This window comes from Cystoisospora suis (genome assembly GCF_002600585.1).
Source record: "Cystoisospora suis strain Wien I chromosome Unknown contig_4963, whole genome shotgun sequence".
Taxonomy (NCBI): domain Eukaryota; phylum Apicomplexa; class Conoidasida; order Eucoccidiorida; family Sarcocystidae; genus Cystoisospora; species Cystoisospora suis.
Genome location: NW_027157755.1, coordinates 4665 through 21191, shown reverse-complemented (window position 1 = coordinate 21191; position 16527 = coordinate 4665). Strand labels below are relative to the sequence as shown.

General features: G+C 53.8%; 5 protein-coding genes across 5 annotated transcripts in view; 1 reads left to right on the top strand and 4 right to left on the bottom strand.

Moving 5' to 3' along the window:
- The window catches only part of CSUI_008721 (uncharacterized protein), a gene marked incomplete at its 3' end in the record, with an annotated part of 3858 nt that extends 1199 nt beyond the window's left edge, over nt 1-2659 (bottom strand). Inside the window, exons 1-2 of the mRNA XM_068068846.1 lie at nt 1480-2659; nt 286-436 (exon numbers count right to left, since the gene is read on the bottom strand). Of these exons, the coding sequence (XP_067919183.1) occupies nt 286-436; nt 1480-2278 (950 nt within the window). The remainder of the gene's footprint in view (nt 1-285; nt 437-1479) is intronic.
- A 1895-nt stretch (nt 2660-4554) lies between these two features.
- CSUI_008720 (uncharacterized protein) lies at nt 4555-5555 on the bottom strand. The gene has a single exon (XM_068068845.1). The coding sequence runs from the start codon at nt 5236-5238 to the stop codon at nt 4726-4728; it is 513 nt and encodes a 170-aa protein (XP_067919182.1). The 5' UTR covers nt 5239-5555; the 3' UTR covers nt 4555-4725.
- Nucleotides 5556-6756: 1201 nt separating this feature from the next.
- On the bottom strand, nt 6757-7455 carry CSUI_008719 (uncharacterized protein). The gene has a single exon (XM_068068844.1). It carries the CDS (start codon nt 7305-7307, stop codon nt 6891-6893), a length of 417 nt encoding a protein of 138 aa, XP_067919181.1. The 5' UTR covers nt 7308-7455; the 3' UTR covers nt 6757-6890.
- Nucleotides 7456-8946: 1491 nt separating this feature from the next.
- CSUI_008718 (uncharacterized protein) lies at nt 8947-10126 on the bottom strand. Its single transcript, XM_068068843.1, has one exon. The coding sequence runs from the start codon at nt 9686-9688 to the stop codon at nt 9179-9181; it is 510 nt and encodes a 169-aa protein (XP_067919180.1). The 5' UTR covers nt 9689-10126; the 3' UTR covers nt 8947-9178.
- Nucleotides 10127-12252: 2126 nt separating this feature from the next.
- On the top strand, nt 12253-16510 carry CSUI_008717 (o-sialoglycoprotein endopeptidase). Its single transcript, XM_068068842.1, has 3 exons — nt 12253-13436; nt 13562-14425; nt 15235-16510. Exons 1-3 carry the CDS (start codon nt 12906-12908, stop codon nt 15487-15489), a joined length of 1650 nt encoding a protein of 549 aa, XP_067919179.1. The 5' UTR covers nt 12253-12905; the 3' UTR covers nt 15490-16510.
- The last annotated feature ends 17 nt before the right edge of the window (nt 16511-16527 follow it).

Below are 16527 nucleotides of genomic sequence, written 5' to 3'. Positions count from 1 at the left end.
CATATATATATATATACATGAAAGGAAAACGCAGTCACGTACACGGGGCAATGTGAAGAGCTGCCTCTGCAATACTGACCTACACTGACAGTATTTCTTGGGAAGCAACAGAATGGAAAGCGTAGAGTCAATATACTATACCATGAATGGATCATGATGGAAGCACAGCGCAAGTCATTATATCGGCATGTATCCCTCGACTCAATCAAGCCCCGCGCGCTACATGAAGAAGAAGATCGTCTTCTGGTTTCTTCTGATACGAGAAAGACGATTGAGTGTACATACCGTCCAATCTGTTCTTGTGTTGCACGGTGAGCCGCGACTTTTTCATTTTCACTGCGAAGAAGGAGAGACGAGAGCTGCTCCAGACGATTTCTCTGCTGCACGATGATCTTCTCGGCTTTCCTAAGGACCTCATCCTCATCGACGGAATCGTCTGTAAAAGCAGACGAAGGACAGGGAAGAGAGATAAAGTGAGATAAGGAAGAAAAGTGTCAAGAGAGAAATGAAAGGAGTAAACCAAATTGGCTTGACGAGGAGACGAACGAAAGCGCTTTTGGAATATGAGAAGAGCAGTGAATGACAGCGATTCCGGCGACCCATGTGAGGATCACTCAACATTTGAATGGAGGTGTTTGAACAGCTGCAAGAATATGTGACGGCACTCATCAGTCGACTCGTTTGAGAAACAAAATCTCTAGAGGGATGGAGAAATCCCTTCATGTAGAGGATACCACCCGAGGGGTAATCGGCGGTCAATCTATGATCTTAGCTACAGGCTGCATACTTATTCTAGGTGGGGAATATATCATCTAGGAATACAAGACCGTAGAGTTCGTGTGAAGGCTACGTAGCATCCATTGTCGGAGGTCACCGTGAGTATCAGAAACATGAAGAAGTCCGATGACATACACTAATGGGTCATCTCCAACGAGGGGAGACAGAAAAGCGATCTTATTGGCGACGAAAGAAAGAGGTCACTCGTGAGGCAATACGGAAAAATGTCGTGAAAACTTAAAAGTATGGGAGAAGCGAATCCAGCGAAAGAAGGACGACTGCTTCTTCCGTGAGAGTCTCTCCTCATATGAGACTACGTATGCCTTTACCGAGGAAAGGCAAACACAGAGTCTCAAGGGGACACCAGATGATTCGTAGTGTCGGGGCGACCGCAGACTGGAGCCGGCGGATTTCTTCCTTGACAGGCGTGAATACAGATAGGTGCGCGTATAGTGCATGACGACATTGTACCTGCCCCAAGCAGTGCATATGAGTGTTGGGATTAAGGAGCGCATTAGATGAGCTACACATGGATAATCGATATGAGTGTATGTGTAGATGAGGAGGCAGACGCCCGTGTGTATTGCAAGTAGTGTCCTGGGCGCTAAGACACTCGAGACGGAAGTTCGCTTCTTCAGGAGCATGAGTAAGGTCAGTTCGATTCTCAAGTGAAGATATTCCCCGACTGAGAAGTCTACTCACATGCGGCTGGCGCCATATGAGAGTACTCTTCACGGAAGAGAGGCGGTTGCTGTTCTTCAGACCCAAGCTGCTGTTGCTGAGGTCCATCTGGACCACCATCCCCGAGAGGCATTGGAGTAGGCGGCGGAGAAGAGAAGGACGAACAAGATGAAGGAAATCTGTCGGCTGCTCCACTTGGTCTTCCTGCGCTGTCTCTATGCAAGAGCTGTTCTGAAAGAGCAGTGGGATGCGTCTTCGGCATGTTGCCCCGAGTGTGCTCTCCGGAAGAAGAAGGATCTGTCCGATTACCTCCATTGTGAGAAGAGGAGGAAGTATCTGAAACAGGCGAGACTCCGGAGAGCCACGAAGATCTACAAGGCACGGCTGACGGTTTAAGACTGCCGCCGTGATGACTAGGAGTGGGAGGCTCGCTCGGGAGCATCTCTGCTAGTTCTTCAGCAGTAGACATTCTGTCGCTCTGCTGAGTGGGACCAACAGAGATATGAGCATTTGCGGGTGAGGTGGGGGCCCTCTGTCGTTCTGGTGAGACATCTGCATGGGCCGCTTCCGCAGACGCGACGGCGGCGGGACCGGAGAAAAACGATGCTGAAAAGCAGCAACTCGTTGGCGCCTGCTTACAGGTAAGACTCTCCTGTCCAATGCTCGAGGGAGACGCATCCTGTATAGAAGCTTTTTCTTCTAGCTTTCTCTCGGGGTCGACCACCTTGGAGTGTGCACAGACCTGCCAGCCACATCGATGTGGGCTACGTCTACCAGATGACTCCCCCCTACACGGAAAGCGAGCATCGCCGTGCTGCATCGCATGGAAAAATAACTGTATCAAGCAGGAAGCAAAGAAGCAAAAGTAGTGGAGGATCGATAACCGCGGCAATCCCTGTTGTCTTTTCCCGTCTTACACGGACTCGGAACCCGGAAATTTCGAAAAAGCCCCCATCCGTGGTATATCCCGTCGTTCGCTGATGGGGTCCGCGGACGGGAACAAGGGAAGCAAGGGCTCATGAGGCGGGAGACCTCTCCGCGTAAACCGGAGTTGAGACACTCCGAGCAAGGCAAAGAAAAACGGAAGAAGTTCTGTCAACCCAGTAATGAACGCAGACGAAAAATGCTGGGAAAAGCCATAAGAGGAAAGATGGCATGCTAGAAACTCTAAAAGGGAACGCAGAGAGTAAAAATTGGTTAGACGCTGGGAAGAAATGGGAGAGCGGCAACCGCTTGACACGTGGCCCGACATGCAGCCATCACGCAACAGCGTGGAGGACCACCAAGAACTCAGGCGGTTTCAGCGGACAGGGGAAGGGCAGACCCCAGACAAAATCAGTCACTCTGCTACGCACTGCACGAGCACACCAGGAAAATAGGCGTGCGGTATATCATTATAGGAGACAAGACATCGCGTTAGAGGTTCTGCGCTGTCTCTGCGGAAGTGTGTGCGGCAACAGGACTGCCGGGGACTGCCGGAATCAACTCCTCGAATAACGAGATAGGTAACGAACCAGTCAGCTTACGGCCCCGCCACTTCGGCTTTGATGGGTACCCCTGATTTTTATACACACATGGGAAGGCCAAATGCACGCTTACCCGCGCCACCTCCCCTTCCGACCAGCTAGAAGGCTACATTGAGAGCTGGGGGCAACCGCTTTTGCGCGTGGTAAGTAGAAGAACGGAGGCGGAAGAGAAAGAGGGGTACTCTGCAGATAACAAAGGGCAGGAGGGATGCTCCGCTTCAAGGTAAGGCCACGCCGAAAACAGCTGGTACACACCGCGGTGAGCAAACACGTCCGTTCGCCGTACTGCGGCAGCAATCTCCTCCTGACGAGATCGCAGAACCTGCTCAGCCTAAATGAACACCCGGAGGTGCTGCTCGCCCTAGAAGAAAGGGTACAGGAAAGGAAAGTGGCGCGAACACGTAAGGTTCGTCTTGTTACCAGGGTACGCGTGTGTGCACATAACGTCCGAAGGAGCACACGAAATGAACGTACACGACAGAACCCTGCCGCCGTAGAAGAGGGGCAAGTGGCGGAGTTAGACTATTGAAAGGGAGAAACCGCAGTTCCGCAAGCCGTGGCACATCTTACAACGCCGGCGTGCACCGTCTGACTTAGAAGGCTGCGCAGGCTCATCAGATCGGTCGGGCGCGCTCTGAAGGGTTCGCTGTCGCCGTCTTCTTGGCTTCTTTGGACAGTGTCTGCGCTGGCACCTCATTTTCCGAGCCCCAGAAGGGCATCGAGAATGCCCCTGTCTAAGTGGCTCCGCGGACAGAGACAGACGGAGGGTTGGTCGCCAGCAGTTCTCGGCCGTACCACGTTGTCGCGAGGCATCGATGTTTGTGAGGCTACCGACTGTAGATGATCTGGAATCGCAGATCTAGAAGCAGCCAGATCAACAGTAACCCCGGAAACGCAAAGAGTCCCACACCCTGGTGATGTTGCTTGACAAGCAAGCAGCCGCACCCGGTACAGTACAGCACGGCGGCCCCGACGTTCGGGGGGCGCGCGTCCTTGGACTGCTTGTTATTGGGCCGGGAGAAGCACTAGAACGAGTGACGGAAGTTCCGATGTCTCGGGAACTCTGCAGAAAGGATGAAAGGTTGCCCTGGCGGTAGGTAGCATACGTACCCGTATGCTTCTCCACCGCAGCCCCGTTTTGAATCAGCCAGGTGGGGTCAGTTACGAGTGCGAGGGATTCAAAGCACTGTGGAATATCCAAGGGACGGATCGACCGGCACACGCATGTGTCTCAGCCGATTTTGACAGACGGGGATCCTCACAGAAGTTAAGCCTGAGCACAATTCTTGGTCCGCAGTTTTACATGCTGTCTCTTTTCTCTAGTGTACCCATTCGAATGCTGTGCTTACAGGTTACCAGTAGGAGCGGGAGCCGAGGCACGCCATTTTCTTGGCGTGAACGGAGTCTACAGCAGGGGGCCCCCGGATGGGTATCGTATTGAGGGAAGAGTGTACGCATGTTTGGTCCAGTTGTTGTGAGCTCCCAACTCCGCGGTGCTTGATACGGCAAAATGCTGGTGAGCACGAACAGAAACCTTAATTGAGGTCAAAGTTATAAGAAAGTCAAAAAAGAGGCCAGCATGGTCTTCTAGTGTCACACAAGCATGTCTCTGCACAAAAGCCGAGCACGAGCAGCTTCCACAGATGGCACATGAGCGAACGAGCATCGAGACGGGCACTGCGTCGTTGATATAGTGTGGGCACACTTCTTTGTCGATCTTCTCTCCAGCAGGGAGATCGACCTACGGACTCCGTGTTGGTGACGTGGACGTCGAGGCGGTTGTCGATGTGGTGGTGCTAGCAGTTGTTGTAGTAGGGGCCCTTGTGGTTGTCGTAGTCGAACTCGTACCTGACGGCTTCTTTCGCATCTCTACCAAGTTGTTCTGTTTCATAATCGCGAGGGCTCCTCTGCTTATGCCTGAGGCAATATCGTCGATTAGTCTGCCCAGTAGCTCGAATTTAGCGGTAGTGGCAGCGCGGAGCATATCAAGGAAGGAGACAAGATCCAAGTCTGCGAGCCGCTGTGCCGACTGGGCGTCCGCTATGGTTTGCTCCTGGACTACTTTTTTGATGTCCAAAACACCTTGCATTAGGTCTTCGAGGATATGGAAGTCTTCTTCTATCTTATGCATGACATCCGCTGTGTCGCGCTGGGGTTCACGTCGCTCTTCACGTACATCAGCTCCCTCGGCAACCAGAACGCCAGCGAGGGCCAGGACCGCCACTGACGAAAGAAAACACTTTGGCCGGGCCATTTTGTACGTCAAAAGAGCTACCTGGAGACAAGCGTCCGTTCAGGATCGAAAGAAATTGCTCCGTGTGCGATGGGAAGCTGCGCCGACAGTGGACAATGGGCCAGCGCCAAAACAAGAGACAAAACCGACGAATCTGGATCAACTTTTATTTGTGTAGTTGATTAGCCAGCGGAGGACTGCGTGATTTAGAGTGCACAGGGAACGCAAGCCCGGCAGGCCGGGGGGGACCGAACTGGGCCGCTGCGAAGAAGGCGGACGACGTGCGCGAAAGCGGCTTGTCAGTAACACCGCCGAATCAGAGCTCCCCAAGCTTCACCTTGTCCGCTGGACCCTCTAGAGTATGGCGCTGAGCTCCGAGAATAAAGCCGTGGTCGTCGGGAACGCCGCTCTTGATGTGGACCCGGGCAGCATCAGACACAGGATGCCACTGACAGCAGGCATGAACCTTTGCTTGTTCTGACTAGGTCTTTGGCTTTCTGCAGCTAGGCATCATGAAACGGCGCGTTTTCCAAGCAACCGACAGATACCGGGGACCCAATAGAACCACGAGTACTGCACGCCAGTGGTGTGGGCGAACGAAGTCCGTCGGGGCTCTGCAGGTAGAGTTTGCTAGGTTCATGAAGTAGAGCGGGCCCAGCACGTCTTTTCCGAGGGCCCACTATTCGGCTTACCTTTCGGCGCGCCCGCGTACAAGCTCCTCTGGAGTAACACGTGCGAAGTGAACTGCTCGCTTCGCTGCCTGCTTCTTGGTTCTCTCACCTCTAGGGAGGCTGGAGATCCACCAGCCGACTGCGGCAGGCAGCTTAAGGAGTGAAGAAGATAAACTGCAGCTGACGATGACGCGTGCCGTCAGCGGGAGCGCCCGGCTGGTGTCGGTTATCACATGACGAGAATAGACATGATCTGAGGAGTGGATGCCAGGACTTCAGTTGGCACGAACTACATGGCTACAGACGAGAGAACTCCAGATCCACATAGCAGTAGACCGACTTTGTTAGCACCCAGCGGGAACTCACTTGCGAGCTAAACCGCTCACTAACTTAGTGCCTCATCCTCACCTTGCCCTGCCGAGGATTATCGAGGGCTATCGAGGCGGCTGAGGTACTCAAGAGATTGCGTAACCTGTGAGTCGTTTTGCGAGAGAGCATCCGGATGTTTCCGATCATCGCTCGCTGAGGAGCCGAGCGATGAGACCTGATGTGCTTCTGCTGTCTGTGGAATTCTGTCAGCCTGAGAGCTTAGTGGGGGTGCCAGTGTCAAATCGACAGCTGCAGTAATGCGGCTCCGGAGACGCGTGTGCTGAACGCGAGCATTGCAGATGCGGGGTCGTGTCTTGCGAGCTGCCAAGCTACAGTCAATCGGATGTCGAGCCCGTGTCAAGCGTTGCCACTGAAACAGTTACCGCACTCCCTGTGATGGATGGTCCTCGCAGAGTGCTGCTGGTGCAAAGGAATTAGCAGAGTAGGAACGGAGGCCGTGCTGAAGTTGCCAGAAATTGAAGAGTAGGAACGGAGGCCGTACTCAAATTGCCAAAGTTTCGGAGATGCCATGTAACAGTCAAAATAGACTACAAAACAGCCAAAGTAACCAAGACAGAACAGAACTCAAACCGCTGTGAGAGTGCAGAACGACAAAGAGCGTCTGTTGTCCGTCTAACCAAGGGACGGCAACCCAGGCAGATCCAGCCTTGGGAGATCTAGTGACGGCAGACCCTCACCCAATCCAGGCAGCAATGGACTACCCAGACCCGGGAACAAGTTTCCGAGACCAGACCCTCCGCCAAGGCCTTTGATAAGTCCGGAGAGCATCTCAAATTTCGCGGTGATGACAGACCGGAGTATATCCAGGAACGAGGAAACGTCCATCGCGGGAAGGTTTTCCAGAGCTTTGTTGTTGACCATTGAATCTCTCTCAATCATCTGCTTTAGCTCCATCATACCTTTCGCCATTTCCGCCATAACGTCTGAAGTGTCGTCGACTTTGCCCAGAAGCCTGTCAGACCCAGCTGCGACAGCCGCAACCCCCAGTGCCAGAACCAAAGCTCGGAGGAGGTTCTTCAGTGCAGCCATGGTAATCTAGAAATCTGTGGCAAGCGAAGAGGGCGCCCTTCAGATACCGACACCGTGTTCTGTTTGCTTAGTTGAAGCCAAAGAAAAATGTTGTGAAGTCCTCTTTCAGTCCCTCGCCGTAGCAGTCGGTTTCGGCCGGTCCCTTAACACCATCCGCGGAAGAGGGAGCAGCGGAAGTTCCATCCACAGACCGCAGCGACCTCCGGGCGCGCTCTGATGGACCGCCTGAGCAGATCACAGACCGGCGCTTTTGCCACCCTTCTTCCCGGACCCGCTGATGTGTCCTCATGAGGTGCTCGCCCCCGGACGCTGCCGGATGTCAGTGGCTCGGCTCGGCGAGGCTCCCTCTCTCTAAGGAATCTTGCTCATGCTGCTCGAGTCCGCCGGCGGATATACTCTTGAGGTGCATGTGAACGGTCGGCGGTTGTCCAAGAAGTTCCTGTTCCCAAAATGGCACTCAAGGTGCCTTACGGAAGCAACTCAGCATGGAGCTGCGGCTTCGCCGGGGAAAATGCACGCTTCTGCCCGCCGTCTGGTCCTCTTGATCGCCTGCAGGCAAATGCTGCTATGACGCTTCTATGCCTCAAAAAAGTAGTCCTCAGCGCCACCCTCTGTTTAGGCGGCTGTGAGAGGGCTACCACGTGATCGCGTCCCAGAAGGGGCGCTGCTTTGAGAGTCCTAGCGGTTTCCTCCCACTTTCGCCTAAGCGCCTTCCCTAGAATCTGAAGTGAATAATCGGCCCCGGGCTGTTAAGCTAAGTAGTCAATGTCACTGGCCGGAGAGTGAACCCCACAATAGGAAAATGCCTGCATCCGGATGGCAGTATCTGCCACAGAGAGTAAAGCCCCCCCAACCCTGATTAATAAGTCGGTGAGTCAGAATCGTTTTTTCTCGGAGGAGGGGTATCGAGCCATAGACTTCGAGCAAGTTCCGATTTGTTCTCCGTGACGAACAATCTCCAGGTCTCCAGGCTTTCAGCTGGTGGCCGCGCAATTGCTAATGTATATCCGGCCATGATGCCCGGTGGGGGAGCGGTACATGCGTGTACCTGTGTCTTCGAGCCAGTAGAGGTTCTGCGCGGGAACGGCGAGGCTTCTTAACCTAGCGTGCGACACAGCACCCAGGCGGCTCTGTTTGCCAAGCTAGGCAATTCAAATGCTCTCCACGCAAGAAACTATAGGGAGACCAACCAGGCATGGGCAGCGCCAACGTACGCGTGGGCAGCCCGTATCGCGGACCGCCAAGCCGGGTTACAACTCAAGAAACGTGGTCAGGCCGTTCAAAGCCCAATGCCGGCAACAAGGAAGTTGCTACAGAGGCTACTCTGGCTTGCAAAGTTGCCTCTGCGGCCAAGAGTGTTTTGTAAGTGCTGCTGAAGAGCGCAGCGGTACCCTGAGACTGAAGGCGATGCACAGCTCGCGTAGGGCGTGTGCCGGTGACCGGCCCGGCATGGACCGGTGAGCTGTACTTCCTATTCCAGACTGTGTAATAGCTTCCAAGGCGCTTGCCGAATCTGGCGCCGACAAGCCCAAACTGGAGTTTATGGCTTCTGTTTTTAAGCTGTGGGAACTGTGGCTGTCGGAGAGATTCCACTGCAGTCTGCCGCCCGCCAGGCGACCTCCGGAGGAAAAAACAAACAGTTCAGACAAGGTAGTCAAGTTCTTAGTTCAGGGGGCCAGGAAGACAAGAAAAGACCACAGCGACGCTACAAGAACCAAATGGCAACGGAACAACGATGTTGAGCAGAGCGCTGCGTACTTCCCACACCTTAATACGAATTTTTCGCACACCACGTGCGCAACAAAAAAACATACGGAGGTGTTGTACACGTTTTTTCATTCGAAGCCTTCTCCAGGCCACAGGTACGTAAACTAGATCAGGCTGTCAGGCATGCTCTGCGCACCTCCCAGGAGTGCTTGAAGAGCTGCTAACCTCTTCGTCACCACGCCTTTCATGGCCTCAAGGATATTCTCCAGATCTAGAGAGGGAAAGAGCTGCATGAGCCGAGCTCGAATGGCCGCGTCGTAGCTAACTATGCGACGGAGGTCGGACAGTTCTTTCACCAGCATATTTTGTAAGTTGGTAGCGTCTTGAGACATTTCTTTCAGAACTGAGGAGATAACGCTCTCCGGAGACGCACCTGATTCCGGTTGGCGCGCCGCTTGACTGTACTTCTCATAGTCTGCTGCGAAGCCCTCCAGTCCCGCTGTCGCTTCTTGACCGCGCCTTTCGACTTGATACTGCGTGGCTTCTGCACTTTCATCCATCCCTGTCTGTGTCCTCTCCGCTGTCTTTTGGACCTCTGCTCCAGGTTGGCCGTAGGAAGTGGGGACGGCTGTGGTGAGGAGAAGCAAAACGAGCGGAACGGGTCCCCCAATCATTTTCAGAGCTGGGGTGTGTCGGGGTTTGTCCAAGCCGTTGCGACGCGACACTTGGAGGGAAGGTGAAACGGGCGGGGTGAGACTGCGGCTGCAGCTTCTTGCTTACGGAGAGAAAGTGGTCCGTTGCAGTGAGCGACTTGTAGTGAAAGCCAGCTGTGACACACTTGAGGGCAAACGCAGCCAAAAGTGCATTAGTGGCCGGTCCTGCATCGATCTGTTTGTTCACGAGAAGCCGGGTGCAGAGGCAGTCAAATGGAATGCAGCGGGGATGCTGATGGCGCAGCCAGGTAATGGTACTTTTTGGTTTACCCATCAGAGCTGACGTCAGCTTCAGCCAGGCGTGCTGTGCTTGTCAGTTGTGCGAGGCAGACCCCCGGACGCCGGCGCTGACCCACACAAGCTCTCTCTCTGGAGGACCGTTGCTGTCGCCTCTAAGACAATCACACGGCGCCGGTGCTGAGACTGAACTGTTAGAATCCAAAAGAAGAAGTCAAAACACGAGCCAGACAGCGAGTAGTGCAGTAAAGGAAGTAGCTAGACCACCTGACACTACTGTTGTCACATACAAGGTCCATCATTGGTGTCCTCTGTCATCACGCGTATTTTCTCGGTTGCCTGCTAATCTGTCCTGCAAAGGGATCCGGTGAGACAGATAATGCTTACCGTTTGGCTCCGCCTGGTATCGCAGCACTGGGGCGAGAATCTAGCTGATGAAAAAGCAATTGCGCTGCACGAGGACCAGGGTTGCTGATTGTAGCCCAGTGTGCTGGGTGTCTCACCACGCCTCACGGGTTTACAGTCTGTTCCCTAGACGTTTCGCAGGCCGCAGATCGACTGACGATAGGCGGAACCGCAGGTGCTCCTCTTTGCAGGGCTTGGCCCTGAAAGATGCGCGGAACTGGGAAAGGAGTGCCGATTCTTCTTTCGTCGATCGCAGGGCTCTTTCAAGAATGTAACTGGTGGAGGCTCCCTCTCCTCGGAACCGCGACAGCTGATGCTGCAGGCCGTTGGTTACTCCTGGAGTAGCCACCGAACCAAGCAGAAGCGCCTGGCTACCGCGTTTGGATTGCACCGCCCTGGAAAGAGAAGCGGGCGAAGTACCTGCGAGAGAGGAGGAGGGATAAGGATATCAGAACTGCTTGAATGTAGATAGGGGGTATGTAATACTACTAGAACACTACACTGAAGTGTAATCCTGTAAGGACGAGTATTGTACTGCCATAAGACTATCTTCCTGGTTTTTCTTAATCATTTCTAACTATTACGCCTCTGATTTCAGATGGGAAAGTCTTCCCTAGTCAAAAGAGAAAAAGAATAGCTCCTATTCCTGTATGATTTCTATACACTAGAGAGTACACTTCATCAAATAGTGATACAAAGGTGTAAACAAAAGACTTCTCGACTTAGACTGAGGGGTCAAGTAGATACGTCCGGTACAAGGAAAGTCTGAAGCTAGGCTCCTTGTTTGACTATTTGAACTTTGTTCACTGTTCCACATATTGAAGAGTGTAGGCTCCTCCACAGCGAAACACATAAATGCGCCCAACATCATCCGGCGACTTCTTTCAAGGGAATTAGAACTTCCGAATATGAGGATAAGAGGGCACCTTTACAGGAGTATCAATACCCGCAGGGAGTAACGGACAAACCGTAGCGCTTCTGCTCGTAGGCTCGTTCTTTGTTTACTTCGCGGGCGCACATGCACAGGCTGGAGGGGCGAAAATACCACCAAAGCGGACTGAAGGGGTAACAACACCCGGTGTAAGCAAAAGCACATTGGTTTGCTGGACTCTATAGACATTCTGAAAAGTGGAGTATGACTCTTAGCGCTTTAAGGAGGAATCCGGCCGGCACGCAGAAGCGTAAAACGGAGCCACCCTTCCCACCTTTCCCACGCCGGGACTCGAACCNNAAAGCCGGGTATCCTAACCACCTAGACTACATGGGATGACCCCATTACTCAGCCGTCATGCCACGCACTTGAGCTGTCGTGGTCTCCATGTTTGCACCAGATCTTCAATTCTTGCCCCGCCAAAACTCAGTTTCTTTTTACTCATCCTTCTGAGCGAAAAAAACGGTGGTCCAAGATTCCTGTCAGAAGCGAGCCTAAGCTTCAAAGTGCGCCGTAAGCAGGCGAATAATCCGCACAACCTCGCTAGAGGCGCAAGGTGAGGGTCACCATCTGGGAAGCTGTTGTCCATGAACTCGCACGCTCTGTGTAGCCATGTGTTTTGGGCACGTCGTCTTGTAGCAGAGTGGTAGTTCAATGGAATATCGACGGCCAAGATTACCGGTGAGCACGGAGAACACGAGGGGCTCCGAAAGGCCATTCAAATCCCGACACCTAGAAAAAGAAAAGAGAGCTAAAGTGTCTCGGTCCGCAGCTCCAACACCGCAAGGAAAGCCCACGTAGTACCAGTATGCACTCGGGTCGCCGTCCTAGAGTGGCCTCATTTCCCAGGGAGGGACATGCAGCTCTTTGAGTGCCAAGTGGGGCTCCGCGCAGTTGCTGACGAGGGTGCTGTAGTCCGCTCGTGGTCTGAATCAGAGGCGCCCGGGCTGTTGTTCACGCACACCGGAAGCTGCGTACGTCACGCCAGGCTTTGCACTTTCACAATCTTTAGGAGGGCAAAAGAGAAGTCGGTTACTGCGCCGTGGAGGTCCGCTATTTGTCCGATCCATGTCCCCGGGTAGACATGGCTGTTGTCTCCCGTTATGGTCCGTGACAGCAGCTGTTTGCTAGCTACTTGTCGTCTTACCGCTTTTATTCCCTTGCGTACTGAGCAAGTGCATGCCTCCTTATTGAAAACCGGTCCTGAAGTACTGGTGCTAAGTCTCTCCGTCTCCCGTCAAAGAACTGCAGGCACCCAGCTTGGAAGCTCCTTTACGTCGTGCACACTGTAGACCTGTGTGCAACAGGAGACAACAGGTGTCCGTCTCTTGATGCCTCAATGGAAGAACGCATGTATGCGATTTTGTTTGGGAGATCCCCTGCTCAGATTCTTACACCTCTTGTTCGCTGTAACTCGCCTCGCATGCAATAGAAGCTGACAGAGCTTTCAGACTCGCAAGGGAAAGAGGTTGTCCAGCCCCGCAGAGAAAAAACTCCGCTGTGCATGGCCTCAGTGTCTGGAGGGGCACGCGCGGGAGACCCAAGCATTATCGGCCTCCGACGACGGATTTGCCTCGAGGACTGTCGTCTTGTCTGGTCACAAAGATGCCGTCCGTTCCGGGGGAGCCCGCGGGGCTGCCATCCCTAGCTCGTGGACTGTCTTCTTCCCGGGCTTCGCAACCCTCTTGCGGCCGCTGCCCTGCGCCCCCCATACCAGCCCTTCCTTTCTTGTGTCTAGGTATCGAGAGCAGCGCAAACAAAGTGGGCGTTGGGATTGCTTCCTCCTCCGGTGAAATCCTCTCCAACCCGCGGTGTACGTTCGTGACTCCACCAGGCACAGGTTTCTTGCCGAGAGAGACTGCACTCCACCATCAAGAAAAGATTGTCGGTCTTGTTAAGACAGCTCTCAAGGATGCGGCGGTGGAGCCGGACCAGCTCCGCTGTATCGCTTACACCTGCGGGCCGGGCATGGGCGCGCCCCTTGCCGTTGGTGCGGTCACAGCTCGTACTTTATCTCTACTTTGGAAATTGCCACTCGTTGCTGCGAACCATTGCGTTGCCCACATTGAAATGGGAAGGCTTGTCACCGAATGCAGAAACCCTGTAATTCTTTATGTCAGCGGAGGAAATACGCAGGTACGTTATTCTGGTCAAAAACGCACCAAGCAGGTCTTCCTTTTTGCACGCACACCGGTGGCAGATCAGAGCTCAAGTATTTTCCAGTCCGACTATCTCGTTTATTTCCTTTTTTTTGCGTGCAGGTAATCGGGTATTCTGAGGGTCGCTATCGTATTCTGGGCGAGACCCTGGATGTAGCAGTAGGAAACTGCATTGATCGACTGGCACGTTTACTTCACTTGGCTAATGAGCCCGCTCCTGGTTACCAGGTGGAGCAGCTTGCGAAGCGTTTTCTGCAGGAAAGACACAAGCAAAGGCGGCTGTGTACCTGTTCTGGTCAGCGGGACTCGGCGTCTGGCATGAAAAGCCACCACTCCAAGGTGCTTGAATGCTGCCGCAGTACGCACTACCGGGAATCAGATGAAGAGCAGGGTGAAATGGAGGAACTGCTTCCGCTCCCGTATGCAGTGAAAGGAATGGACCTGTCTTTCAGTGGGATTTTGACACGGTTAGAAGACCTCGCAGGGGTAATGTACCGATACAGAAAGCTCAGTGAGAGTTCCCAGCAGGGTAGTAACGCGTATTCCAACCGGAGTCCCGAAGATCAGTCGGAGAATAGAGCCGGTGGCCCGAGGAGCTTCTCCCCCAGGGCAGGCGACGTAGGGGCGCAGCCAGAGGAAGGACGGGAGGAAGTAAAGGAAGCTCTGGACCGGGATATCGCGAGCTCGGAGGTCCCCTCAGCGGACAGTGTTAGGACAGCAGAAGATGCCAGGAAGAGGAAGAAGAAAGCATACTGTGCAGTAGGGACCAATACAGGCAAAGAAGGCAAAAAAAACGAAACGAAATACAAGAAGTTCGACAGAGAGGGGGACGCCTTTTTTGAGGGAATCCCAGTTCACTTACTTACTCCTGAAAGCCTTTGCTACAGCGCACAGGAGGTGATATTCGCAATGCTTACGGAGGTCACTGAACGAGCAATGGCCCTTTACCACGCGGACCAAGTATTGGTGAGGAAGACAGTCTCTTTTTGGGGTTGCCATGCCTCTCTCTCCAGCTGCGGCTTCTGCCTAGGACGAAAGTCAGCCGACAATATATATCCGGACCTATTCAGCAATGTAGCAGGGCGGAGCAGCACGTGTCCCCCTTTTCTACATCGGAGGGCGCTGGGTATCAAGTGTAAACCTACTCTATGGCATGTGCGCTTCTGCCAACAAATCTACGGCCTTCTCTGTCTTTCTGCTCATGGTGGCTGCCTTCTGTAGGAGCTTGCTGTACAGGGTGTAGATGGTCTGCTGTTACAGTGTAAGCTCTACTTTTGGCATTTTGGTGACTTTCTTTAAATTATCTGTTAGTATCTGCTGTGGTGTTCTGAGGGGCAAGCCGTCTGCGTACAAAAATGCAGGAAAACGCCTAGTGTTTCAGCTGCGTGTAATGTGTATGTTACAAACTCACTGCAGGTAGTAAATCAGCTGCTTATAAGTGTGTGTGTTATAGACTCACTGCTGGAACCCGAGACGGAACCGTGTCTACGCGTGGTGGCGTCACTTCCTTTGTTGGGATGTTGGTTCGTGCAGCTACTCCCTTGCATGCCAACATCACATGTCCCACCCAAATCATTTGGGCACTCTCATAAGCCGAACTACGGTCTTGTGAAACTTTCAACGGTAAAGATCAGATCCAAGCGGGCATAAGAAAAGGACCGAGTTTCGATAGGGTGTGTTAGACCCGTTGTTAGTGTGCGTGGCTGCTCCAGGCGCAAGCATTCAACTCGATAGTGAAAGACGGCGCGCTGCTTTACGTTTTTGCTGCGGTTTAGGTTGTCGGAGGCGTCGGGTGCAACCTTCGGCTTCAACAAATGCTGCGAGAAATGGCCCAGGCGAGAGGTGCCTCGATGGGAGCTATGGACGATCGTTACTGTATTGATAACGGGGCAATGGTCGCCTATGTCGGTTGTCTGCTGGCGGCCAAGGGCCAGTTTGTTGATGTCGGTAAGGCGCATTACCGTCAGCGTTTTCGTACAGATGAGGTTCCCGTCCTTTGGCGAGAGGGGGAATCTGAGGAAAATCCATAGTTGCTCCACAGAGAGGTCCGACAACTTTCCCGTGGCACTACTAAGGGTGCTTTACTTTCTCTCGTCTCGGTTTCAGCTTCCCAGCTTTGCGTGCCTAGTCAACTGCCCTTCCACGTCCAGAGGCTTCGAAGCCTTTCACCGTGTTACGGCTCGCAGTGGGTTCGAGGGTGTACAACGCTTCCACTCTCAAGCATCCTCGGTCTCTGCAGCGCCCGGAGCCAGGGCCGCGGGTTTTGATGGCGTCTCTCGTCACAACAGAGCCGCGGGAAGCCACTTTGGAGCCAGGTCGAGTGTGTCAAACTGTGCTGTTGCAAGTCCAATCCACTCCCGAACGCGTCCTGTTCTGTCTAAGCAGCTACCGGGGTCGACGGACCCGCGTCGCGGCAGGGCTCCCGGTGTGCAGTCGAGCGCTGCAGATCACATCTACGTACCAAGCAGTTGTCTACCGTCGTGGTCGCAGAGCCGAGAGGGGAAGTAGCCTGTCTCTTACATACGTCCTACTGCACCCCTCGGTTGGTGCCGATGAATCAGAAGGCGAAGTGTGCGAGCGGAGCTAGGTTGCAATTTATCCGGTCAAGTCTACCACAACCCCGTTCCCGTGGTTCGATGACGCACTAGGAACCAGTCTGCTGTGGCTGCCTCGTTCGTAGCTACTGCGGCAGTGCCCGCGGACCCGGTTACCACTACTGTGGGACATGAGTGCCGAGATACTGACGTGCGACCGAAAAATCTAAGCAGGACCGAGTCTCCGTAGGGACGACTTGGTTTGCGATTGTGCACAAGCGTCCCAGCGAACCAAACAGATCGTGGGCGGCTCTGACGGTGTGTCGTACCGAGACCGGGATGCAGTACCCACGAGAATTCGCGGACAGCTGGTGCCAGCAGTAAGACACCGACTGACGAGGAACTTCACGGCTGAACAAACCCGAAATTCGGGATAAATCTGTCTCGGGGCCGTGGACTGTTTTCGCCGTGAGCGGGAGAAGGACGCTCGTCAGCGCCACTTCCCTCTGCGAAGGAGAGTTTCACCGACGGCCC

Excerpts from the sequence above, each read along its gene's own strand:
- CSUI_008718 (XM_068068843.1), bottom strand. The coding sequence starts at position 9,688 with ATGATTGGGGGACCCGTTCCGCTCGTTTTGCTTCTCCTCACCACAGCC.
- CSUI_008717 (XM_068068842.1), top strand. The coding sequence starts at position 12,906 with ATGCCGTCCGTTCCGGGGGAGCCCGCGGGGCTGCCATCCCTAGCTCGT. Across the intron at positions 13,437-13,561 it reads TCAGCGGAGGAAATACGCAG|GTAATCGGGTATTCTGAGGG; the intron begins GTACGTTATTCT and ends TTTTGCGTGCAG. Across the intron at positions 14,426-15,234 it reads ACCACGCGGACCAAGTATTG|GTTGTCGGAGGCGTCGGGTG; the intron begins GTGAGGAAGACA and ends GCTGCGGTTTAG.
- CSUI_008719 (XM_068068844.1), bottom strand. The coding sequence starts at position 7,307 with ATGGCTGCACTGAAGAACCTCCTCCGAGCTTTGGTTCTGGCACTGGGG.
- CSUI_008720 (XM_068068845.1), bottom strand. The coding sequence starts at position 5,238 with ATGGCCCGGCCAAAGTGTTTTCTTTCGTCAGTGGCGGTCCTGGCCCTC.